Source organism: Carassius carassius, chromosome 6 (genome assembly GCF_963082965.1).
Source record: "Carassius carassius chromosome 6, fCarCar2.1, whole genome shotgun sequence".
Lineage (NCBI taxonomy): Eukaryota > Metazoa > Chordata > Actinopteri > Cypriniformes > Cyprinidae > Carassius > Carassius carassius.
This window is the reverse complement of record NC_081760.1, coordinates 30,772,767-30,800,380: the sequence shown is the minus strand read 5'-3', so window position 1 is coordinate 30,800,380 and position 27,614 is coordinate 30,772,767. Positions and strand designations below refer to the sequence as shown.

General features: G+C 36.3%; 1 protein-coding gene across 1 annotated transcript; it reads right to left on the bottom strand.

The window, feature by feature from the left end:
- Positions 1–13,081: 13,081 nt before the first annotated feature.
- On the bottom strand, positions 13,082–25,442 carry LOC132142619 (alpha-1D adrenergic receptor-like). The gene is made up of 2 exons (XM_059552618.1): positions 24,003–25,442; positions 13,082–14,538 (listed from the first exon to the last, which is right to left on the bottom strand). Exons 1-2 carry the CDS (start codon positions 24,922–24,924, stop codon positions 13,985–13,987), a joined length of 1,476 nt encoding a protein of 491 aa, XP_059408601.1. The 5' UTR covers positions 24,925–25,442; the 3' UTR covers positions 13,082–13,984.
- Positions 25,443–27,614: the final 2,172 nt, after the last annotated feature.

Below are 27,614 nucleotides of genomic sequence, written 5' to 3'. Positions count from 1 at the left end.
CAAACTGAATGGATCCTTGCAGAATAAAAGTAAGACATATATATATATATATATATATAATTTTTTTTTTTTTTAGGCAATTAGGCCACATAAAAGTGTGTTCATATATTTATCTTTATATTAAATGCAACGTCGACTGGGCACTATAATTTAATGAAAAAAAAATATTTCCATTTTCAGTTATTCAAATATTTATCAGTATTTATTTGCATTTAAACACCTATTCCATGTAAAATATGCTAATAAATAAATTATACCACACAATGTATTTGTTGGGACTGTATTTTGTAAACTGTCACCTATATGGACACTGCTGAGAGCAGGTCATTACATTAATGGCACTCCCATCCCACAGTTGACCCTTGGTGATTCATTCCCGCTTCTGGCTTTTATCCAGTCATCTCTGTCTTGCATTGCTTTTTGTACCGTATTGACAGCAAACCTCTGAAAAATCTAGATTCAGTCTTAAAGGTATTGCAGTCATTGAAAAGGACTTTCCACATCGGCATTACTCCTTTCTGGGAACCTTTGCCCCCTTGTCACAAGGGGTCATAGACACACAATTTTCAGACACTGAAAAAGACATTGCTGAATAGAATTGCCGTTCAACTTGTTGGGGGGAAATAAAAAAAGAAATGTTTTCCTTAGTATTGGGAAGTTAATGGGAAACTTATCTTACTTTGCTAGAATTTGTTCCTTTAAGATAATCTTGAATCCTGCAGTGATGTGCATTTAACCCCTTCTTAAGCACCCCCATTTTGGCATGGGGACATAAATGACATACCCTGCCCACGAGTCTTTCTGACTAGATACATAACTAACATATAGTATATTTGCAAAGCTGACACTTGAAAGTTTACTGTTCAAGAGTCATAATTACTCAGACTGTTATGAATATAGAGATATATAATCTCAAACATAAAAACGAAAATAAAAAATACGCCAGGTATTTTGACTAATCACTCATGAATATTCAAATCCCTTTATCCTATTTTATATCTCTTAAAGGTACTGCAAGCTCCTGTGCAGGATTCAGAGATAATCATGTTTGTCATGTAATTCATTTCTTCCGTAGGTTGCTCCCTGCTTCCTGTAATATAGTATGTAATGTATCCCTTATGCAGCAACGGCATTCATCCAAGACCACTTTAGCAATTTCTCTCTGGTTAAGATACTTGTCACGAAAGCCGGATCAGTGTCCTCTGAGAGGCGCTTTCTTACAATGAGCCAAGACCCCAAATGAGTGATTTGTTTCATGCATTGAAAGTGCTGATGGGGTTACTTCCTCCTTATGATCACCCTGTTGTGCCGGTGTTGTTATAAGTTACATACAGGTCATGTTTAGAGTAGAAACAGTTTGCGCAGTATATTTGCTTTGGCTTTTTGCCTGGCTGGTACTGGCATGCTATGGACAGTCATTGGCTGGATGAGTAATTATGGGCGGAGTTAGCTATTTTTTTATAAGCGTGTTGGGTGAGAAAGGTCTTTAGGAGATGTGCCTGGATGGGCCTGGGCTTACCTTGCTGACCTGTGACCGGCTCTGTAATGTCCGATCAATCTCCGGAGTCTGTCAGTGACTCCCTGCTGACCACTCCACAATTGTGGGCTGTTTTCTTTTGTGATGACCTGATAAGCCGCTGCCATGAGTGGTTTTAAATACTTGATGCAGATCATTGTTCTCGTTACATAGATGCAACAGAACAGGAGAGTTTTAACCCAAACATCCTGGAGCAGATTGGAGGATATCCTGCTTTCTTCAGCAAGTAAAAGACAAAGACTGTTGATGTTATTGTTAATGTAAAAAAAAAAAAAAAAAATCCAATGCAGTTTATGTTACACTTTTTATGAATGAATAAGCACTGTAGCTCCAGGATACAAAGTATATAAAGAGTAATAATAGAATTTTGAAATGCCCGAAATGATTATAATCCCTCTTTGCTTGTTTAAATAGCTGTGTTTATTTTAAATAATCTGTATTATTTTTCCACAAATTATATTGTTAATATTTAATAAAAAGTAGAATAGATTTTTCAACCAAATATGTTTTGTTTTCTGGAATATAGTCCTTTTTTTCATTTTTTTTTATTACCGATTTTAAGTACTATATGTTTTATTATGTTAGAATGCATCATATTCTCTTAAAGGGATAGTTCACCCAAAAATGAAAATGATGTCATTAATAACACACCCTCATGTCGTTCCAAACCCGTGAGACCTTTAGTCCGAGAGCTCTCAGTCCCTCCATTGAAACTGTGTGAACGGTCTACTTATGTCCAGAAAGGTAAGAAAAACATCTTCAAAGTAGTCCATTTGATATCAGAGGGTCAGTTAGAATTTTTTGAAGCATCGAAAATACATTTTGGTCTAAAAATAGCAAAAACTACAACTTTATTCAGCATTGTCTTCTCTTCCGTGTCTGTTGTGAGCGAGTTCACTGCAGTTTAGTGATATCCTGTTCGCGAACGAATCACTCGATGTGACCGGTTCTTCTTAAACCAGTTCACCAAATCAAACTAATTCATTTGAAACAGTTCGTGTCTCCAATACGCATTAATCCACAATTGACTTAAGCTGTTAACTTTTTTAATGTGGCTGACACTCCCTCTGAGTTAAAACAAACCAATATCCCAGAGTAATTCATTTACACTGATTGAACTGCTGTGAAGAGATAACTGAAGATGAACACAGAGGCGAGCAAAAGAACGAAAGATTGACTCGTTCACAAGTCAAGAACCAGTTGCATCGGTTTTCGGATCACCAGTAGTGATGGGAAATTAGGTTATTTTCCTCGAACCGGTTCTTTCGGACAGGTCGATTATCAGTTCAGAATCAATCACCAAAAGAATCAGATCGGTTCAGATGCTCTGTGTGTCAGTCTGCTTCATACTGAATCACACATGCACAGTATCATCAGCTCCTCGGTTCTCGAATCGGACGCGTCTGACAGAAACGGTTATCACTAAACTCTAGAGTTTTGAACACGCTCACAACAGACATGGAAGAGAAGACAATGCTGAATAAAGTCGTAGTTTTTGCTATTTTTGGACCAAAATGTATTTTTGATGCTTCAAAAAATTCTTACTGACCCTCTGATGTCACATGGACTACTTTGATGATGTTTTTCTTACCTTTCTGGACATGGACAGTAGACCGTACACACACTTTCAATGGAGGGACTGAGAGCTCTCGGACTAAATCTAAAATATCTTAAACTGTGTTCCGAAGATGAATGGATGTCTCACGGGTTTGGAATGACATGAGGGTGAGTCATTAATGACATAATTTTCATTTTTTCGGTGAACTAATCCTTTAAGCTTTAATCACAGTATTATGGGTGCTAATATAAATATTTATCAAACACTATAATTGATTACAATGTGTCTTATTAAATACATGTTCATATTGCAGCGGATGGATGGTGGAATATCAATGGTTGCATAAACTGATGGATAAATAGATAGACAAATGGATGGATTAATGATTGGTTGGTTGGATAGATGGATGGATGGATGATGGAAAGTTAACTGATTGAATGGATGGTCAGTTATTTGGATCTATGTTTGGATGGATGGATAGTGCAGTGCAACCGGCGTGTGCAACAATGTAATGTAGGTGTAACCCCCTAAAACTCAGGGGGGTACTACAGGGATTTATGATTTAATTGAAAATATCAGTTTTCTAAGTTCGTTCTAGGAGCTTTGGGGTATTTTTCCTTTAAACCAAAATCTCAATTTAAATGAATAACTGAAATATCACGTGGAAAATATAAATAAAACAAAGCCACAGACAAGAATTCGAGTTAGCCAGAATTGTATTTTGTAAAGCAGTCAATTTAAATGCTCTTTGTTCTGGCACTTTAAAAGCAAAGTAATGAACATTGAATGATATTCACTCTCCAAAAAAAATAATTGAGCTTGATAACAATATAATTGTAACCCAAGGAAACTGATTTTGAAAATTCAAGTTTGGAAAGGGAAAAACAAAAGTCTCAGTCCCTCTCAGTACATCTCAGTACATAGGCTGTGATTACCTCCAATGAATTCTGCTGCTTTATAGTCATACAGTATCTTTGATCATATTCATAATTAACAAAACTCTCATCATACAGGAATAAATGCGACCCATCCCTGCCTGTTGGTCTCAGTCTGCTTTTTCAATAGCACAGATGCTCTGTGCCTCACATTACATATGAATGACTTGGTTGGAGACACGGCTGGCCAAGGAGTGAGTGTGCCTTTTTATCTGGGAGCCATTGAAAACCCCACATGTTTAATTAACGCTCATCCTACACACTTGAAGGACTTGAGCACAGACAGATGTTCCAGTTCCAGGTATCTGGAGGTCAGTTCCACCTGCCACAGGTAGCACAGCAGGGGTTTTTGGAGGCGAGAAGGAAGCACATAGTGGGCTTGGAAGGATGATAAGCAGGGTCTTGTGAATAAGTCGACAGATATGTGTGTCAAGTCAATTTTATCTTTATTATGTTTTTCAAAATACACATTGCTTCAAGACATCTTTACAGAAAACCATGATATTAATGTTTATCATATCTTACTATCTTCATGCCTAATAGTCACATTTAGCAGATTAGAGCTGAGCAATAATATAGTTTACTTTTAGCAATTTCACATTATTTTTCATTTTATGTTTAGATTAAAAATTGTATATGGAAAATGTGTAAACTCAGATGTTGAGTCACTAATTCCAAAGTTCAGATGTGTTCAAATTATGTCACATGGCATGATTTTCATTTAAAATTATTTAGTGCATAATTTATTAATAGTTATTGGTATCTTTTGCATTACATTTACAAGCAAGCAAGCCACTTTCAGTTAGCCAAACCAGTGGAAACATTCATTCAGGCATTTTATTTTCACAAATCACATGTTAACAAAATCATATTAATTTTACAATAATAGTTATTTGGAAAGACAGAATGGAAATTAGGTTTGAGTGGGTTTGTGAATACATTCATCAGTCGTGTGCAGAGTGTTTAGCTTTTATTCATGCCATAATAATCGTCAAATAACAATTAACCTTTGCAGTTACAATGGCTTCCATGTTATGTCATGTGTCAAGTGAAGTGAGTTACTGAATGCTTTGGCATGCATAACCCTACACCAGTTATATTTAATAACCAGTCAAAGTCTGTAACCACCTTGAACCACCTTGTGTTTTTTTTCTCCCAACGTTCTGGCACTTTATTCAATTACTGCACATCTTGTTCTAATAACTGTTTATGTTTTGAAAAATCAGACAAACAAACAAACAAACAAACAAACAAACATACATACAGTCGTGTTCAAAATTATTCAACCCCCTAGAGACTGCAGTACTTTACAAATACAAGCTTTTCTGAAGATCCAGGATATAATAAAACTTGCATCTATAACAGTTCACTGGCATATTAAAAGTTATATTGTCAATATATAATGTAATATATTTGAGTTATAAGATTTTTTAATAATACTGCTATGTCATAATTATTCAACCCCTATTCAACATTGCTGTTTTTAAATCGCTTATTTGCATGGTGGGGAATAAAACAGTCTCAAAACACAATTAAGCCTTTAGAAACTCTATTAAAAACTGAATTAGCTTGAGCTGTTACACATACAGTTTGGCCCATGCATGTATTGAAGTTGAGTAGCAAAAATGTCAACAGAGATCTTACAAAAGCAAAAGAGAATAAATATTGTAGTACTTTAGAAAGGCTAAGGCTATATGATGATTTCCAAGACATTGAAAGTTCCTAGAGACACAGTTCTCAGCCTTATTTCTTAGCTTAAAGTGTGTTTTACCAGAAAACCTTTGAGAGGTTGTGGAAGAAAAAGCACAATATCATAAAATGTTTAATCAGAGCAACTGAGAAAAAACCTGCAATGTACAGCCAAAGACATTTCAATGCAGTGTGTAAGAAGAACACTAGACAAGTATGGCCTTCATTTTGAGACATCTCAATGAATACCACTCTTGATCAAGAAGAACAAAAAGCCAACTTGAACTTGATAAAATTCATTTGTGTAGATCTGTGGAGCTCTGGAGGAATGTTTTATGGAGTGATGTGACCAAACTGGAACTTTTTGGACCCATGGATCAGCGGTATGTCTGCTGCAAAAAAGGCAAAGCTCATAAGTAGAAGAACACCATCTCCATCGTCAAACTTGGAGGTGGATCAGTACTGTTATGGGGTTTCTTTACTGTAGAAGGAAGTGGAAATCATGACTGTATGAAGGACATCATGGATTCTTTGAAGTATCAGGCCATTTTGACAAGAATTGTGATTCCTTTGGTGCAAAGACTGAAGCTGATGCTCAATTGACTTTCCTGCTGGACAGTCATCCCAAAGTACACATTCAAATCTACTACTGCTTGGTTCAGGGGTCAGTCATAGAATGTACTTGAGTGACCTGTTCAGTCTCCAGGCTTAATTCTCATTGCAAATATCTGGTTGAATTTGAAGAAAGCAATGGCAATGTGAAAACCAAAGATTATCAGTGATCTGGAAGCTTTTTCAGGCGTGGAATGGGCCAAGACTGTAGTAGAGAGGTGACAGAAGCTTCTAAACACTTACAGACAGCGTTTATTGGTGATTTAAAAGAATAAAAGATTCTGCACAAAGGGGGTTGAATAATTTTGAACATGAATGTTTAGAGCCAATTCGAATTTTATCATGATTCATCAATGTTCCATTCTCAGAATCACTCAAAAGTGTATTAACAAACTTTCTCTAATACTTTACTGATGCCTTTGTTAAATTGATTTCATAAAATGTTATCCTCCACAGCAAATTGTCTTGCAAGTCAAGGGGTTTGAATAATTTTGAACACAACTGTACATACAAACAAACTAAATAATAATACAAACAGAAAAAAAAAAACATTTTATATAATGAGCAGAGTTATCATTGCTGTGTTGTATTACAATCTCATTGTTTAAAAGTGCTTTGTTTTAAGTGCCTGATATTTTGGTTGTGGAAAAAAGGAAAGAGGTATTATGGACATTTTAATGGATATCTTATCATCTAATCTCCTGCAAATGTTCTCTGTTAGGGTTAATCAGGCATCCTGTGACACTGCCGTAGAGAGTAGAAGAGCTGCCAAGAGCAGATGTTCACAAAGGTTCCAAAGGAATATTTACCCCACTAATTTTATCAGTTTCAATATGCTAAGCAGCCACAACACTTAACTGTCTTGATGTTTTAGGCTTGTACCATTATTATTACCATTGTTTCTTATTTTTCTTATTTTATTAATTTATTCATTACATTTAGCATGAAATTTGCACTTTGAAATTGGCAAAATGTTAAAAAAGAGCTAAGCATAAGTATGTCACAGATGATAAAAAGGAAAATATGAAAATATAGATTAAAATGTGTGCAAAGTTCTTAGAAAATATAACATTTGCGTTTTTTTTTGAAGATGTTTATTTAACAACAACAACAACAACAAAACAATTTATTACTCTAAAATATAGTGTGGTGTAAAGCAAAAAAACAAAAAGAAACTAAACAAAAAAACTGTAAATTTCATGAAAGGTAATGTTTAAAGTGAGCTTTTAATATTAATAAAATAATAATAATTATTATTACGCCAAACTACCCATGTTAATGAGAATTTCAAGAATGGCAGTCCTTTTTAATTATTTTTAAATTATTTTATTTATTATTTTATTTATTTATCTTATTTATTTTTATTTATAATCTTACACCACCTCTTCTTTTTCTAACTTGAAGCCCTACAAAAATGTTCAAAATTAAATTTTTATGTGTTTATTCACCATCATTGAATAACTCAATAGATCCAATAGATTTTCTGTGGAGTCGTGTGAGCACAGATTCCCTGTGTGTCTGGCCAAAGCCAAGCGGAGATAAACTCATTCCAAGATCAGAGTGGAATGCAGTGTGATTACTGATGTTATCGGTGAAATCCAGACAGTCAGTACAGCAGTGTGTATCCTTCTCCTGCCCGAAAGCAATTATTTCATGTGATACACACATCAAGTGCAATTTAGAAAACATGTAACCTCTCTGTTTATTACCCAGTCTAACTGCCTTTGATGTCTGCATTAGCCACACTGAGAAACGGCAAACAGTGCAGGAAATCTGTTGGATGTGAGGAATATTTGCATAACAATGTCCAACTCTTAAAACCCAACACAAAGGCACCCACACACATGCCCCCACCCCACCCACACTACATTCTGATCAAGACGACTGTTTTAGAGCTTATTAATGTGGCATATTCAGAATAACACACACACAGGTACTCAAACATCCTCACCTCACCGATGGAGCTGCCATTCAGTAGAAACAGAGGAAAAAAAGAAGAGTCAGTTAAACATGGCATTATAAAGAAAGACGAAGCACTGCCATTTAGGTGAGTAGAACATCTCTGATTTGAGCTGTAAACTTGTTATTGTGATTGTAACATGCATGAATATGCCTTACAATTCATGGAAGGGCTATAATAATAATCATAATAATAAACAATTGAGCATTTATTTATACTTATTATTGTTATAGCTCCAGTACTTTTATGACATATGTATGCATGCTAATAATAATAATAATAATAAATACATATATTTAAAAAATACTTATTTTTATCATTATTTTTTTTACCTTTTACAAGTAAACTTTTTATGTATATTTTTAGTCTTTAGATATTAAAACCTGTTATGTCTAGATCAACTCCAGAATTGTTTTTTTTTTTTTTTAGTTTACATTATCATGAACCCTGAATGTCCCCTCTGATCCACTTTATGACTGACAGGTCTGTTCGTCTCCTCTTTAGTGTGGGAAGGTGAGTTTTATGCAGTCTGATAAATATCTGACCCAAATGGACATTCCTGCCTTGTCCAGTCTCTCTATCCAATTCCTTGAAAGTAAAGTAAATACATATTTTAAGTGAGTTGGAAGAATGCAGCGATTTGATTTGGCTCAATTGTTTTGCTTGGAACGTGCCAGAGAAGGGTTTTGTTCAAGAATAACAAACAAAGCAACTGATAGCACAATCACGTTGAATTTCCAGTGCCTTTGGTTTAAATGTAAGATTTAGGGATGAATAGAAAGTCATTTGTCTTATCTCCAGTAGTGGTCAATTAAGCTAAAAAAAAAAAAGGCAGAGGTGTTGTCCTAAATGATAACCCAGAGAGAGATTTTGTCTTTGTCTTACTTTCTTATACAATTAAAAATATTCTGTTTACATTTGTGAAGCGTGGGGTAGAGTTTAATTTGTCATGTTTAAAATGGATAATGACCACTCTTACAAGTACACATGCACAATATCTGTTTCTCCTTGTTGCTTTACAAGTATCTTTAAGCTTTTGTCAGAACAGTGCCTTGATGGTCACAGCTTTACTGCAAGAGTGTCTGTGCAGGATGTTTTTAAAGCTCACCTGCTGTGTCTGAGTGGAGATAGAGTGTGTGTTTGTGAGCGTATAGAAGCAGTATCTGCAGTCCTAACCTCCCAGACTGGACATTTTGTAACGTTGCAAATTACATTATTTTATGACTGTAAATTGCATTGTGCAATATTGCATGCCCATAAGGCCATTTGCCATTTCTCTATTTTTATAGTCAGTCTTAATACCCAATCAGTTTCTATAAAACATTTTGTCACAAGGACATATACATAGCACAATTTTATTTTTCATTATACGGGTATTATAATAATAATAATAATAATAATAATAATAATTTGTCCATACAACTTGTGCCATATTCCACATTCAAAAGGGCCTGGGACAATCATAACTGAAGCCAAAACAAGCACTAACAACTGATGTGGTCTGGGTTTAAAAAAGATCCATGAAGCACAAGAGTTGTATGGGCTACTTTTATGATTTTATGGTGTTTTCTTGTTCTGTTTGGAAATGGACAGATGTGTGGTCACTATGAATTGGCATTGTTTATGGAAAGAGCTGCATGAAAGCATTTGTGTTCCACAAAAAAAATAAAATAAATAATAATAATAAGTTAAGAGGTAAAATGGTTTGAAATGACATAAGGGAAATAAATAAAGACTGAATCTTAATTTTGGGTTTAAAAGACAAATAATATTTATCAACCAAACTGAAGATACTTTGAACTGTAATCTGTAATGGATGAAGTACTATACAAATAAAGGTGACTTGATAATATTAATATTGCCATAATTGTGTCATTAAAAAAGTGTCATAATTGCTGATATCCACACAGGTGCCATTTTATGGATCCATAATAATTCTTCTTGAAGATTTTTCTGAAGAACAGTTCTCAGTTTAACTGTTCAGAACAAACAAGGGACTCGTGCACAACCATCACAAAACAGAAAGACAGTCGTGGATCATCCAGGTAACCACACACAGTATTAAGAACCAAGGATTCCCAAACTTTGAATTGGGTTATTGTAATAATTTCAGCAATTCTTTTTTTTTTTTTTTGTGGTGTGGACTAAATGTAAACATCTTTTATGTACAATATCTTACTTAAATAATAATAAAAAAATAACATGCATTTAGTATGATCTCTCTTATTCTGTTAAAATTATTCACATTTTCACAAATTCTGCAAGGGGTTCCTAAACTTTCGCATGCCACTGTTAATCTCACTCCCCTGATGTCAAGCGTTGCACTAGCAATTGATACTAGAGTCTGCCATCCTTGTTAGGGTGCCCACCTTCCATGCCAGAAAAATTATGGTTTGAATCCCACTCAGAGCAAGTGAAGTGAACAGAACCAAAAGGGTTACATAAAAAGCACACCTTAGGGAAATATTAGATTTTCAAAGTTATTAAAATATATTTAGTTTATTTTTTATCACAAAATATAATTTTTATAATAATTTTTTGACAATATTAATACATTTAGATAAAAAAGGCTAAACACATATGAAGAATTGTAAGCAACTAAAATGTGAAAATTGGAAATATAATTGTGTAAAATTTATTTTAAAATCTTTATAGGCAGTTTTTGTATATTTTAAAACATACTTAAAATAGATCTGAAAATATATTATTGCCTGCTGTATGGGTGACCATAGGTATTATTTGTTGTAAGACTTTAAAAGACTTTAATGATTGTTGCATTATATATATATATATGGGTTCAGTATGGGTTCCAAATAATGATAAATGATATAACACAAACCCCAGTATGATAAGGTTAACAGCATGATAGAGTGCATGCAAACATTGGGATTTGAACTTCCTGTAAGATGTGTTTTCTTTCACGTTTTTTTTACTGTGTGAATAAATTAGATGTCTGGCCTTCATTCATAATTTTTTTCCCACAGATTTGGTGCTTTGCAGGACACAATCCATAATTCTACTGCATCTATTGCAAACACTAATGCAAAGTGTATTCAAGGTACCAAAAATAACTTTACCTTTTTTATTCTGGCAGAATTATAAGCCTTATGTGGTACAAGATGTAACAGTTGAATTCTAAAATGGTTAAGAGCACATTTTAAACTCACATAATGTCCTTTGCAAACAAACTATGGCAGTATGAAATAATAAACAGAATGAAGAACAACCAGGAATAGAAGGTTTTTGCTATTTGAGGGTACAGTGCACCTAAAGTGCCTATCGAAAGAAACACTCAAAGGCGTGTGACACATCCTCCCCTGTCATGCTATGCTGGAAATGAAACGGGAATGAAATCTCAGTACTAGTGATCATGTTTTCTTTATATAATTATTATGAAATGACTGGATTTCCCGCTGGTGTGCTGCTTTAATAATGGGGTAAGCAAAGATAAAGGAGCTTGGGTGGGTGGGGGTTGTTCTTTATAATGAAATATTTATTTAATAATTTTGAAAATGGAAATTGTCTCAGGAAAACATCTAGTATCATGCTAGTTGCTGGTGTTAGTATTTAGTAATCCACAGGAAACAGGGGAGGACAGGGAATCACAGTGATTTTCTGTTCTCAGAGATCTTAAATGGAAAAGGAAAACTATTCATTTGCACATAGAGTACGTTATTTTCGTACCCAGAGTCTTGTCACTTATATAATTAAACAAAATGTGAGATGATTCAGAGTGCTTTTAGATGCTGCCTGTTAACAATTGTGTTTCCAATTCTGTTGTAAAATTTTAGGAATTTGTAATTCATTTACATTAACAGTGACCTCTACTGGCCATCTTAGATTTTTCATCATTAATGATTAAATTAATGCAGCAATGAATCAGTTGATAGGCTGACCGATTTAGAGGCTGCTTTTTCATAACTCAGGAGACATCATAGGGTTCTCATTAATGTTTTGGTTAAGTTTCACCTTTGTCTCAGATGTTTCTCCTAAAATTCTTTGTATAAATAAAAATAGACAAGAGATGAGAAATAGATGTGCAGTATGAGTACAAAGCTATAAAATGAATGTGCATTGTTCACATCCTGGCAAATCTGAGCACAACATGTAATACTGTTAACTCTCTTCTTGAGACATACAATGAGTTTCAGGATGTCTTAGTATCTGGTATGTCCTTCTTTTGTTTAAATGTCAGCAGCACTTGAGCTGCATGAACCCAGCAAGTTACTATAAAGCCTTGATAATCATGTTCTCTGGCATGATTTGATAATTTTCCACCAAAGAGCATCTTGAATGGAAACAACAACATCTGACCTTTTGTACAAAGGAGCCACAAATTTGCCTATGTGAGTAGTGACTAATCTTAAAGGGATAGTTCACCCCACAAAATGAAAATGCTATCATCATTCACTGTACTCATCCCCAAGACTTTGATCAAAATGCTTAACTTCAGTTTGTTCTGTGTCATCTTTATAACCATTTCGGATCTTGCAGTTGTGGTTACCTGGACTTGAATGGAAGGAAAATATCTTAAATTGTGTTCGAAGACCAAGTCCTAATTCAGTTTTATGAGTTTAGAACATGAAACTGAATTTCATTTAGGTGTGCTTTAAGTATTTCTCAGAAGAAAAGGCTGACAAGATAAGTACTTGATTCCAGTGTTATCATGGCTACAAATTACATTATTTAAGGGATCTAATCAGATTTTTCTTTCCTATGGGATGGTTGTTTTAATAAAATGGATTCATTGTTTTCAGGATTCAACAAATACACATATTAGATCAACTGCATGCTCTTTTCAGATTTATTATGTTCAATAGTTGACACTGAAAGACATCATCACATCAGCATTACAAATAAACCAAAAGCTTTTCTTAACAACACAGAAACTGAGTTGGAGTCCATTCATTTTGATTATTTTAATAATTTTCTTTTTCTTTTTTTCCCACTGTTGGTCCTTTTAAGGATGACTTAAATCTCATGGCTGAAATGAGAAAAGCATGAATAGCACATAAATAGCACAGCACTGAACTACCCTCTGTAATACTGAAAACATCTGCACAAAATCTGTTTAGGTTATAAACTGTGATTCACATTTAAATGTATGTACCTCTGAATCAATTTTGAATCACTTAAAAGTGGATTCCACAGCAATCTGTGAACCACAATGAATCATTATGTCAAATTCAAATTAGTGTCATGGATTTACCAGTCTCATATCAGTCAAATATGTTTTTCCATTCACACTTAATGGACAGCAAGTCAAAGAATTTGTAACAATCTCTCTTTGTGAATACAGTTCAAGGGTTTCTGGAGTTTGAAACAACAGACAAATTACTCAAAGGTCACATGGACAGCACGGTATACAGATACCCAGCAGCAATGAATCTTTTCGTTCTAATCCAGTGCAGTTAATTTTTTCCCTCATAAGTTTTTCCCCCTTCAGAGTACTTTTTCCACTTTAAAAGAAAAATGTTAAATCATCCATGTAAAAATGCATTAATCTCCTTTAACACACATTGTCCTTGTCATTTTTACTCATATTTGCTTCTCTACTGTGTTGAAGCCAGCACTTTAAGACATAACAAGAATACTAGTCTTTGAGAGAAAAAAAATAAAACTCTAACAATTTTTTAAGAATTGGCAGTGAGTCAGAGCTCTCAGAGAGAACAGTCAGTAATCTCTGTCTTTGTTTAGATGTCTGTTTCCTTCAGGCCGTAGCACTCTGTGAGGTCGTAGATCTGGTAAGTGCTCTGATCGCCGCAGTCGTTATAGATCCCCATGGAGACCGTGTCAATCTCTGTCCGGGCCAGAGCAGATGTGCTATTCTTCCCCGTCCCATTCTTAATCTTATTGGAAAGATTGTTCATTTTCTCCTTTAGCTGGAAGGAGGACTTCTGTAAAGGGGGTAAGAAGCTCCAGCTCTTCAGACTAAGAGGCCGGCTCTTGTTCTGGCAGGAATACATAGAGTTACCACACTGCTCGTGAAAGGGAAATCCAGAGCAGTAGTCTCTGTGTGGGTCCCTCTGGGCTCCTTGCATGGCTGTTCTCCAGCGCTGGTCGTAGAACCGGCGGAGGATGCGGCGGCGCCGCTGGCACTGGCAGCGCACCAGACGGGTGAAGGCACGCTGGAATTCCTTGCTCGAGCAGGGGTAAATTATGGGGTTAATGCAACTGTTGAAGTAGCCCAACCAGAAGATTACTTTGAACACCATCTCAGAGGGCTTCAGAGCTGGGAAAAAAGAGCCTGAGGACACAAAGAAAGAGAAATTTAAAAAACATTTAGTTATCAGCTCAAGCAAGATTATTTACATGGGAAATGACACTGTGGCTCAAGTAAACTTAGCCTGAAGCTACCATACTCCTTCCACACACTGAAAAGTTCAAATCCGTGAGTTCACTGTTTTAAATTGTGTTTGCCTAATTATACCTAGCTGAGAGATTTTACACTTTGCACCCCCCCCCCCCCCCCCCGCCTCAGGAGAAGTCTTATGCATATTAAATAGTATGTGGCATGTCTTAATATCTTTTTGAAAACATATCTGGTTTTTTTTTTCGGCCTGTAGGAGATTATCAAAAAATAAATGCAAGGTAAGATTTGATTTTATCCATTGGGAATTGATTGGATTGTGAAAAGTGGGCGGACCAAATGCAGGCTCTATAAAACATTACTTAAATAGCTATTGGGCTATTGTCAATCATCATTAGACAACGTGACGTCAGTGGAAATACAAAGTCGTTAGAGAGGAGATGCAAGTTGTTGCATTGTGATCAAAGATTACAAAAACGAATGGGTTTCTTTGGAATAACATGCACCAATGAATTGTTCACATTCAAACCAGAATCACATATTAAATATGGATAATTCACCCAAAATGAACTCACACCCAAGCTTAAAAATATAGGTTCTTAATAAGCATTTCTGATTCCATGAAGAACCTTTATCAACCATAGATGCCAATGCCAAAACAGTCTTTTAGTTACAGCAGGCCTGCACAAACTTAATAGACAGATCATGAGATTTAGGCTGGATGAATCTGGGCTCACATGAAATCTTTCTACATAACGTCTCTCTTCACATCCTCTCCTCCCACACATCTACACTACCTGCACATTTCCGCTGCACCTTCGACAGACACCAACATATGTTGCCAATATCTCCTCCCTGCCTTGTTCCTTCCCCACAGGAAGTGAGAGGAGGCTAGTGCTGCATTATCTCACACATAAAACAGTTGTCATTGCAACTGTCAAATGCCATGCATTTCAGTGTCACAAGAGGTCACAATACCGCTCTGTCAGTAGAGATGTATAAAGATAGCACTAAAGGGAATAGGTAGTAAAAATGGACTGGGAATAGAGCGGTCTTGTTGAAACAGATTATGAAGAACAAAAAGAAATGTTTATTCTCCTTCTTGGCTCGAGGCCGTCAATTGGTTGCAATTGTGAGCTTGAGATGAAAGCCAGTCCTTGGAAAGCCCCCTTTTGGTAATTGTTGTGATTATGAGACACACCAAGCAGGATGCTCGCTAGCTACTGAGAGAAAACTTCCTTTTTGCCAGAGCATCATGTACAATGTGGCATCCCTGATTCTGGGGCAATCTGGAACCATTCCGTGTACTTACAGTGCAGAAAAAAAGGGTCTTCTGACTTTTTCAGATTTGCTGTTTTGATTTTAGGGGAGTATGTGAGGAATTCTGCTAAAAGGACTTAGAAAAGCAAGCCAAACTAAAAGTAGACATTTAGTGGTAGCTGAAAGCATAATCAGTAAGACAAAATATTTTTAAAATGATTATACAAAAGGGCATGGGAGGTGTAGAAATTTCTCAGTTTTGCATGTGAACTCACTGTGTCGGCCTAATTATTAAGTTAAGCAAATAGGTTCAGTTGGCACTTATATCCAATGTGGCTTTCCCAACATCATTGTTCTGCTTTATACTCTTAATAAAATCCAAAGGGGGGGTTATCACAATAATGGCATTTAAGAAGTATACTGGGAACCTTAAAAAACCTTTCAGGGAACAGTTTTTAAAATAACCTTTTTTCCTAGTGTGAAAAATATTCCACAAATGATGGAGCAGTCAGGTAGGCAATTCATTTACAGGTAAGCTGAGAGCGTTGAACCCATGCTGGCGGCCTTTGCTTTCTAGCAATGCATCCTGGCACGGGCCACTTGAGCTATAGGAGTGTTTTGGCAGGTAGCCACATGTTAAAGTGGTCTCATCTAATAATGATCACCCCAAGACCTATTTTACCATGGTCTGTAGTTATTGGCTACATGTGTGAGTTCCTGTCAAGCTGCATTCTGTGTCAATTTGATGTAAATGTATTAGAGGCTGACACAACAGCTTGGGTCAAAAAAGTGAAAGTTATTTTTGACAGGCAGGCAACTTTTTTTTTTTTTTACTGAAATGTATTAGATTAGGCTAGCTACTAATTTTGCTGGTGAAATTTAAATCAAAGCTACTAATGAAAGATTTCTTGCAACTGTTATATTTGCCAAAAAAGATACATTTAGGTTAAAAATATGGTATTTGGGAAACTTGGAAAAAATGCTGCAGAATTTTACATCAGCAGAATATGCATTCACATCATGGATTTTCAATATGTCACAAACATAAATACAGGCACATAAAAAAGGCTCATACTCTAATCTTCTCTGTATTTTTTGCTTTTGGATTAATCATGTAGACATATAATATTTACAATTATTGCATATTAAAATGTATAAACCTGGCAATGCAGTTAACTGTCATGTAATTTCATTAAATGAATTTGTTGTTTTCTTAAAGGGTTAGTTCACCCAATAATCAAAGTTATGTAATTAATGACTCACCCTCATGTCGTTCCAAACCAGTAAGACCTCCGTTTATCTTCGGAACACAGTTTAAGATATTTTAGATTTAGTCCGAGAGCTCTCAGTCCCTCCATTGAAACTGTGTGCACGGTGTAGCCGATCTGACTCGAATCAGACAAATTAAAGAGTCGATTAGGACTGTGGTTAAACACGAGCCGAATTCCTCAGTAAGGCAACAGGAATTCATAAAACATTCTGTGCCACAAGTCCCAAGCAAGATAACCAACCAACCAACGCTTTCACAGAACAGCTTTCAACATTAACACCACTAGAACAATTATTGACAATTTCAATTCGGAGAAGAGATTGTCAAATTTGGGGCAAGTGAGATGCAACGTCAGACATCACATGTAAACCCATGAGAGTTATACACAATATCCTTAAACACTTTCCCTACCTTGCAGAACCAGACTGAAATTCCAAAGGGGGCGGGGGGTGCTTTGAACCTCTGGTCTCCACAGAAATCTTTGTCATAAGATAATGACACAGAAACTGTCTTTTCTACATATACATGGACCAAGATGAACTCAAAAAGACTTATAAATGAATTTCAGTCCATCGCTTCACTCCATATTCATTTATGTGTAACCCACACATTTTACTTTCATGTTTATAATCCCTTATTGTGTGTCTTTTAATAACTATTGGATAGCTTAAGGATACATATTCATGTTTCATACGTATGTGCTTGAATCTGCTTGCTTGAAACAGTCATGACCATCAGTTATTTGTCAAATGTATCATATTCTTGTTATAGGAATCATGTCCAAAATTAGACCCTGCAAGAGCGGGAAAATTCAGACCATGTGCTTGATAAGATAACATATGATTTATGATACCCCCGATCCAAGACAATATCTGATTGGTCAAGACAACATTTGAGGTGTGGCCAACAGGCCAGTTTAAATACTCAGGGCACCATAAAATTCTGCTTTTAGTTTTTAGCTATGCTTCTTAGCTTTTGCTATTAGTCATGTTTGCTTTTAGTTTTAGCCTTTCTTCTGCTATTAGTCATGCCTGCTTTTAGCTTTTAGCTTGTAGCTTTGCTTCCTAGCTTTAGCTTTTAGTCATGCTTTAAGCGTACTTTGAGCGCGGTTCCAGCGTGCTTCGGCCTGCACGCCTGCTGCTACTTAGCCACAATGAGAAGAAACACCACCTAGTCTCTGCAAACTTTACTTCTTTTCTTTTCCGTTTGAGAGTTTCGTGTTCTGAGTTAAGTTTTGTAACGTCGTGTCTGACCTCGAGTGCCCGTTCAACTTCAACCAGCCCACACAACTCTGCATCTTCAGCCAACGCCCAACCACGGGCTTCCCAAGACGTCACTTCAGCGACTACTGAACTTCCAGCCAATCAGAGACATCGGAAACCCCCTTTCGATGACAACAAAGAGAACACAGGCAATGTACCTTCAGACATTTGTACTGGTGTATCTAATATAATTTTAACCTAAATTCTGTTCAAATTCCCTTTAAAATCTTAAATGATTCCCTTTGAGCTAAATTAACCTGTTTCCCTTACAACGGTATACTGTCCATGTCCAGAAAGGTAAGAAAAATATCATCAAAGTAGTCCATGTGACATCAGAGGGTCAGTTAGAATTTTTTGAAGCATCGGAAATACATTTTAGTCCAAAAATTGCAAAATCTACGACTTTATTCAGCATTGTCTTCTCTTCCGTGTCTGTTGTGATATCACAAACTGCCCCTGAACAAAGCAGTTTGTGATATCCGGTTCGCGAACGAATCATTCGATGTAACCCAATCTTTTTGAACCAGTTCACCAAATCGAACTGAATCGTTTTAAACGGTTCTCGTCTCCAATACGCATTAATCCACAAATGACTTAAGCTGTTAACTTTTTTAATGTGGCTGACACTCCCTCTGAGTTCAAACAAACCAATATCCCGGAGTAATTCATGTACTCAAACAGTACACTGACTGAACTGCTGTGAAGAGCGAACTGAAGATGAACACCGAGCCGAGCCAGATAATGAACGAAACATTGACTCATTCACGAGTCAAGAACCGGTTGCATCGGTTTTTCGGATCACCGGTAGTTCTTTCGGACAGTTCGATTCAATAAACCGGTTGAAGAAAAAGGTTCACCAGTTCTTTTGTACTCTACGTAATGGCGTCATTGGCAATGATTGCCCTTGATTCAAGCCTTCGGTTTACCCGCGCTCATAACACTAGCACAGAATCAGTTCAGAATCATTCACCAAAAGAATCAGTTCAGTTCAGACGCTCTGTGTGTCAGTCTGCTTCACGCTGAATTACACATGCGCAGTATCATCAGCTCCTCGGTTCTCGAATCGGACACGTCTGACAGAAACGGTTCTTGACTCGAGAACGAGTCAGTCTGTTGTTCGTTACCTAGCTAGGCTCGGTGTTCATCTTCAATCTTCAGTTCTCTCTTCACAGCAGTTCCGTCAGTGTACTGTTTGAGTAAATGAATTATATTGGTTTTTGAACTCAGAGGGAGAGTAACAAAAAAGTTAACAGGTCATTTGTCATAAGTCATTTGTGGATTAATGTTTATTGGAGATGTGAACTGTTTAAAACGATTCAGCTCGATTTGGTGAACTGGTTCAAAAAGATCCGGTTACATCGAATGTTTCGTTCGTGAACCGGATATCACAAACTTCTTTGTTTTGAATTCTCTCACAAAAGACATGGAAGAGAAGACAATGCTGAATAAAGTCGTAGTTTTTGTTATTTTTGGAGCAAGATGTATTTTCAATGCTTCAAAAAATTCTAACTGACCCTCTGATGTCACATGGACTACTTTGATGATGTTTTTCTTACCTTTCTGAACATGGACAGTAGACCGTACAGACAGTTTCAATGGAGGGACTGAGAGCTCTCGGACTAAATCTAAAATATCTTAAACTGTGTTCCGAAGATAAACGGAGGTCTTACTGGTTTGGAACGACATGAGGGTGAGTAATTAATTACATAATTTTGATTATTGGGTGAATTAACCCTTTCAGGAGAGCATAAACATTTTGTTCTGTTTGTTACCAGAAACGAGACCTTCACTGTCCAGCATAAAAACGCCATAAGGGAAACATTCCCCTGATCCATCATAACAATAACATTGTGGGCATGTTGTTGCCAAAAATGTGACAATTATTTAGAAGGTAGACTTGTCATTTTAAAAACTTATACCACAAAAAGTACAATTATATAAGAGGATTAGAGGGTTCTTGTATCACCATGAAGTGGTTCATTTTGCAATAATGACTGGCTGATTGTACTTCGCGCACTTATTACATGGCTACTCACAAAAATATGTGGACATGAATAACACTGAATTGAGTTTAAATTAAACCATAATCTTACCTGTAATAAGTACCACAACAACAATTGAAACACAAGATAGTGACAATTGCATTTGTATGAAACAAGACAAAGCGAATCCACAATGAGAAATTTGAAAGTAGCGCTGGTTGTAGTTACCTGGATATGTGGCTAATTATACAGTGTTGCCATGGGCCACTGAATGACCAATCAAAATCAAGCATTTTAGAAAGTAGTGTAAATGCAGTGTTTTCATTTTTTTTTTAATTACCAGATGTAATTTAAAGGGGTCATATGATGCAATTTCAAGTTTTCCTTTCTCTTTGGAGTGTTAAAAACTGTTCATTCAAAGATGAGATGAAATGTTCGCATAACACAGCTCAAATGTTCACACAAAAAAGAAGGTGTAACTTTGATTCACACTGTAGTATTGTTGCTGCCGCCGCTACGTCGTGGAGACGCTGTGTGTTTCATTGTGAAAGCAAAACTGCTTTGTTTGGTCTTCCAAAAGAGGACATAACTAGAAATCAGATGTGTGCAACTAATGCCTCGTTTGTAATGGGTTTTATTGGTTTTGTCTCGTTGAGCTGGGACACGGCATCACAGTATTAAGGGGCGCAACATTTCCGTCACATGCTTGAAGTATCCGGCCAATCCCAACACACTGGATAGCTGGCCAATCAGCATAGACCTTGCTTTTTAGAACAATGAGCTTTGTAAACATCGACATGTTTCAGAAAAGCGGGGCATAGAGGAGCAACAATAATATACAGTATGTGGAAAATAATGTGTATGTGTATGTGAAATAATGTTTTGAACCGTAAACCGCATAAACACATTGCATTACACCAAATACACCAAATAATGTTATATTTTGCAACATCATATGAGCTCTTTAAGAAATTTCCCCCAGATTTCCCAATGCCTTCAAATTGAAGCAAGATCAGTGAATCCCTCATTCCTGTCATTATAACACAGTGCCTCACAGTTTGTGCTTCTGTAGTGTACGTGTGGATCTAAGCCATGTCGTATCCCTCCTCTGTCCTGGTGGCTGGCTGTTGCTGAAGCTTTGGAAAATGAAAGCACCCTCTTTAACTCAACTCGTTAATAGCCGTGATTAAGGCAGTGGAGCGTTGAGCAGAAAGAGGTCAGGGACCTGAGTGAAACTGCCTCCTTCATTTTCTCTGGTTGAACAAAGTCCCCCCCTTCCCAAACCATTGACTCTAACCTCTGGGAGCAAAAAGAAGAAGAAAAAAAAAGAATGAAAGAGAAAAGAGTTGATCCCAGAATTTCACCAGCACCACATTCAAATCTCGTAAGAAGATGTTATCAACCACTGCTGCCCTGTTTTTCCCCACAGTTACTATGAGTGGAATACCAGCAGGGACAGGCAAAAACCACACTCTTGGAATACCCTGGAGACGGATGGGATGGTGGGTTTGGAGGGAAACCAATACATTGTGGGGAATGTACAATGCCAGCCATGTATTTTTATTCTTTTTAATGTGTATTTTAATTATAAATTGCTAATAATAGTCAAAATGGTACGTGTTGTTATTTGTTTGTTACTTAAGATGTACCCATTGTATACATCAGACAATGATGTCAGCAAGACCAAAATTATTTTAATGTAATAAGAGAGCGTTTTTTCAATTTCTAGCACACTTTTTGGCCTCTGTAACATAATCTTGGTTAATGGTTGCGTGACTGGAACACTGCATTTAATGTCTATGCTTCAGACTCCCATGGGTGCTCTTTGATTTAGCATACAAATGATAATTAATCATTTCTGCATTATGAATATCCCCAAATCATTTTTTTTTCCTATGCAGGAACAGTTATAGTTATAAACCCTGGGATGTAAAGAACTTTATAATTGTGTGGGCCAACAGAATGTATGTTCAAGGGGTTTGATGACAGGAAGATGTTTATACATGTCTGCGGACCACCAGTGTTTTATTATAAAAATGTTTGAAACATTTGCAATTACTAGAAGGGTAGGGGATATTGTTAGATTAGATGTACTGTTACAAAGAAACTGCTATAAGCTATTGAAAATGTGAGGAGAAGTGATTGCATGCATGATTTGTGAGGAAACAAAGCATGTTCTTATGAACTCTTCATGCCATTGCCTTTATAGAAAGAGGAAAATTGCTCATAAGTCTCTCACAAGCCTTTTACTTCTGCCTTAATTATATTGCTTAGTTTTGACAACATACAGGTCAGTGTCTGAACTTTTGTTATGTGGAGCTACATCATGGTCACACATGAAGGCAACATTTTGATAAAGGTAATTAATCAAACAATAGTTCTTTTTTCGACATATTGTGGCATAAAGAATGGAGCTCTTTGTTAGGAGAAGAGAGACTTTATTTCATCCCACATTTAAATGGATATTGTATTTTATAGTTTTTTTTTAATACTTTCTAACAATATATAGCAGAATACTTAGCTGGTCTTTATATATTTATTAACCATTCAACAATTTGTTGTCAGTAATGGCAAAAATCTGACATTATTATCATATTATCTGTATTTATTATCATCTATTGGGTATTGGCTGATTTTGCATTTGTTCTTGCACTGCAACATGCACTATTATTTATTTGAATCCTAAAGACTACAGTATTGTCCAAAAAAGACCAAGTGTAACAATCTCCCCTCAAATACTTCGAGGTGGAGCTGCTGTCAAATACTGCTCAAAACACATTTGCTATCTATATTAACTGTGAATGTAATAGAAAAGTTGAACTGATTTCGTCCGTGAGAAAAGTCATGATGACATAATAGCTCCCGTGCTTTATACCAGGCACATTTCTGTTTTGCCTAAACACGAAGTAAAACATTAACAGTGCTGAAATAAATGTCAATTTTATATGCATGTATGCATCTTAAGGAATAAAGCTGATCATACTGTAAAATCATCAACTCCTGTGTCACATATTACATCAATTGCAAAAGGATTAGCTCAAGTGCTTTTTAACACAGTTAATACATTTTATGATAAACGATTTATCATAGTCAAAAATTCGATTGGAATATTTATCATAATTTGGAACCAATCCTGTTTCTTAATAAGAAATAGCTCATAACGGAAAAACATAATACAAAACAAGTTAAGAACACATTTTTTCCTAGCACACCCAAATGTCTGTTAGAACATATATATTATATGTTTTATATGCTCTCTCATTTAACTGTCCGGTAGTAATATAATAATAATAATAATGTTTACATTTTATTTTATACAGTATGATCTGAATCATTTAATTCCATTATGATAACTGATTTTTTTTTTTTTTTTTTAATAGAAATTTCACTTCTGTACACCCATTTACTTTGTCACAATTCGTGATTTCTATTCGGGTTTATGTGTTTTGAGAGTCCAAACAGTGCAATGATATATATAGTCTACTTTGATTTTGATTTAAAAAAAAAACAACAACAAAAAAAAAAAACTTGTAAAACATCAGGTTATGTTTTAATTTTTGCTTGAACCATAATGAAGATTAGGTACCGTTCGAAAACTCACACCAAACAGAGAAAACTCATACGTACCCAAAGGCAAAACGAAGAAAAACGGTAGCCAACAAAGAATGAACATCCCCACGACGATGGCGAGGGTTTTAGCAGCTTTCTTTTCCCTGGAGAACTTCATGAGTCTCACGGACAGTGAACTTCTGAACGGGTGATTTTTGTTTTTCGAGCTCGTGCTCGGATCCTCCGGTATGCTCCTGCAATGTATCCTCAACACCACTTCCGTTGATTTATCTCTCTCCCTTTTCACACCCGCTTCCAAACTTTTTGTAGTCCTGCGGGCCACGATGTATACTCTAGTATACATGACTAAAATCACCATGAGCGGGAGGTAGAAGGAGAATAAAGAGGAGAACAGAGCATAACCCGGTTCCTCCGTGATGCGGCAGATGCTCTCATCAGAAGGTGGGGGCTCTTTCCATCCCAAAAGCGGTCCGATGGAAATCACCATTGAAGAAACCCAGAGCACCACGAGGATGACACCTGCTTTCCGTTCTGTCATGATAGTGGGGTATTTCAGACAGTATTTAACTCCGATGTACCTGTCTATAGATATAATGCACAAACTTAAAATAGACGCCGTGCAACAGAGCACATCTACCGCTGCCCAGATGTTGCAGAAGACCCGACCGAACACCCAGCATCCCAGCACCTCCAGAGACGCGGAGAACGGCAGGACGATGGTACTAAGAAGAAGGTCCGCGATGGCCAGGTTCACAATGAAGAAGTTGGTGACCGTCTGCAAATGTTTGTTGCACAGCACCGACAGAATAACCAAAATGTTTCCGACGATCGCCAGCAAAATGAAAACGGCCAGAAAGACTCCGACACCGATGACTTGAGAGTCGAGGGTGATGCTCTCACAGGTGGTGTTGCTGATGTTGGAGAGAGAGTCCGAGGGGAATTCATCCTTGCTCCCGTTCAGCAGTTTAGAAAATGTCATTTTGAAACTCCATAAAGACGACTTTTACTGGTTTGGTCCGACGGTTTTGACTGGTCGGTTTAAGGAGAGTTTCATCTTCATCATCACTCATGGAAGGTGTCTTCAGATTCTTCACTTTGTGAGATGTAGCCTATTTCTAAAATGTTTTCTGTTATATATCTCGTTACACCTACATTTTTTTCTGTGGTGGCATAACCTGAACTATAATTTAAACGGTTCACAGTGAAACAATTTTTGAGGTAGAATAAACTATTAAGCAACTAATAAGCTCCCAAGTCTATACAACCACAGTGCCGATGCACTGCAGGTCTTATGGAGAGGCTACCTCTGGTGGCATCCTCAGCGACCACTCCAAACTGGATTACAGAGAGTCAATGTGGACCCCAGAGCTCCAGGTCTCCTCCTCCAGCTCTGAGAACTTGGTGACGCGTCTCACACTTGCTGCAGATATCCATGTGACCACTAGAGGGTTCTGTATTATTGTTTTCATATCGCAATGCATAATGATTTTTATCAGTACATACATTATTTAGAATAACATCATGTCAAGTCAATTTTATTTGTTTAGAATTTTAACATGTCTATGTTGTTAAAATTCTATACAAATGCAGTGCATATATATATATATATATATATATATATATATATATATATATATATTTTTTTTTTTTTTTTTTCCTTTCTTTTTTTTCTAAGAAGCTTTGCAGGAATCCATTCCTTACACTCTTAAAAATAAATGTTCCTTATTTGCATCTATGGTTTCACGAAGAACATCCATGGAACCTTTCCATTCCACAGAAGATCCTTCATAATGGATTTTTGAGATGTTAGAATAATTGTTCACTGAAAAATAAATGTTCCTTTGAACATATTTAATGGTTTCAGTTGCATATATATATAACGATTCTATTATAGTCTCAAACATCTGCAGGTTACCGTACTGGTCGGTAAAGCATTCCTCATATTCTTTCTATATTACAGTTTTACTTAAATCTTAAATCGCTTTGAAAAACAAACTTTTAATAATATTTCATGTTTTATGTGGGCAGAACCCCTAAACACAACACTTTTCCATTTGCAAATCTGGTAAATGTCAATCCTGCTGTCTACAATAAAAGGTACCAAAACACCACATTTTTATGCAAATTTTTTTTTTCATGAGCTTTCTGAATAAAAATAAACCTCTTGAAGCTCTGTGCAGTAAAGTCAGAATTAATGCTATTCCTACTGACGCTGTGCAGCTGCCAATCTGTCACCTGTTAGTCCAGATGCATACTAAATGCTGAGGGGCAATTTGAGAGCCACAGGGTCCCTTGATGAGGAGTTGGAAGGAAGCGATTAGGTGAAGAAACTCTGGTAAAATAGTACTGGAATACACATTAAGAATATGTAAGCAACCACACATGAATGTCAGTCACAGTCAGTGTTTAAATATTTTATGTTGCCTTCCAGGTAGTCATCACTGATGGCATCAGGGTGTTGTGTGGAAACTTATATGTAAATGTAAATTCTACATAGTTGTCTTGGGATCAGTCTTTTTATCATATGACGTGAACATTAAATACAACATCAGAGATAAGTGTCATGCTCACCAAGACTGCATTTATTTGATCAAAATACTGTGAAAATGGTAATATTGTAAATTGAAATAATATTACAATTAAAAATAACCATTCTATTTCTGTACATTTTTTAATATATTTTTCTGTGATGTCAAAACTGAATTTTCAGCAGTAGTTACTATGGCCTTCATTGTCTCATAGTCCTTCTGAAATCATTCCAATATCCTGATTTGGTGCTTGATTATTATTGGGGTTCAGTTATTATTAATGGTTCTTAACATTATCGATGTAAAAAAAATAATAATAATAATTGAAATGCTTTTCCAGTGTATATTACAGTTGTAACTTAACTGAATATAAGCAGCAGACATCCGGTGGTGAGGATGAATCTGTTGTCCATAGTGTTGTGTGCAGCTCTTCCAAGTTTCTTTTCTAATCCTAAGCAAAGAAGCTTAGTTCCAGCTGAGAAGAGGGGAAAAAACTGGCTAAAATTCACATATGATCACCAAATCTGAAGAGCTAAAATTGGATAGACACTGCATGGCCTGCAAAATCCTGCCTGCAGAAGGCAGATGGTATGGCCAGAATCTGGCACATCTTAAATCCACACATCCTTCCTGCCTTGTGTCAACAGGGCACAGTGGTGACGCTGGTGTAACAGCCCTGGAAATTTTCTCTTGTGGCACATTAGACCAACCGACCATAGTTCGAATAACGCAGGTTGCCTGAGCACTGCTTTGATTATGTGTACCCCCATATAGCCACTAACTACCCATTTTCAGAATTTACTCTTCAAATCTGTGGAAGTGGAACGGAAGGGTTTAAAGCATGAATGTGCAGCCAAAAAGTCTGCAGAAACTACAAGGAGTTAGTCAGCATGGACAAAAGTCCCCAAGGATTGTTTCCAGTACTCTAATGAAATCATAATGCAAAAATTCTACCTATTGTGAAGAGAAAAGCAGGTTTAGTCTGAGACTCTAAAGTAGTCATTAAGTATGAAACCAAGAAAAACAACAAGGGATATGAATTGATTATAGGTGTAATCAATCAATTCTGCATTAAATTAATGACATCACAAACTGCATATCTCTCAAGATGTGCATGTGTGCATATCTATAGTATGAATAT

Bases quoted from the DNA above. Each gene is read 5' to 3' on its own strand.
- LOC132142619 (XM_059552618.1), bottom strand. From the start codon at position 24,924: ATGACATTTTCTAAACTGCTGAACGGGAGCAAGGATGAATTCCCCTCG. The intron at 14,539-24,002 runs GTACGTATGAGT...TTGTGTCCTCAG, and splicing joins TTTCTTCGTTTTGCCTTTGG to GCTCTTTTTTCCCAGCTCTG.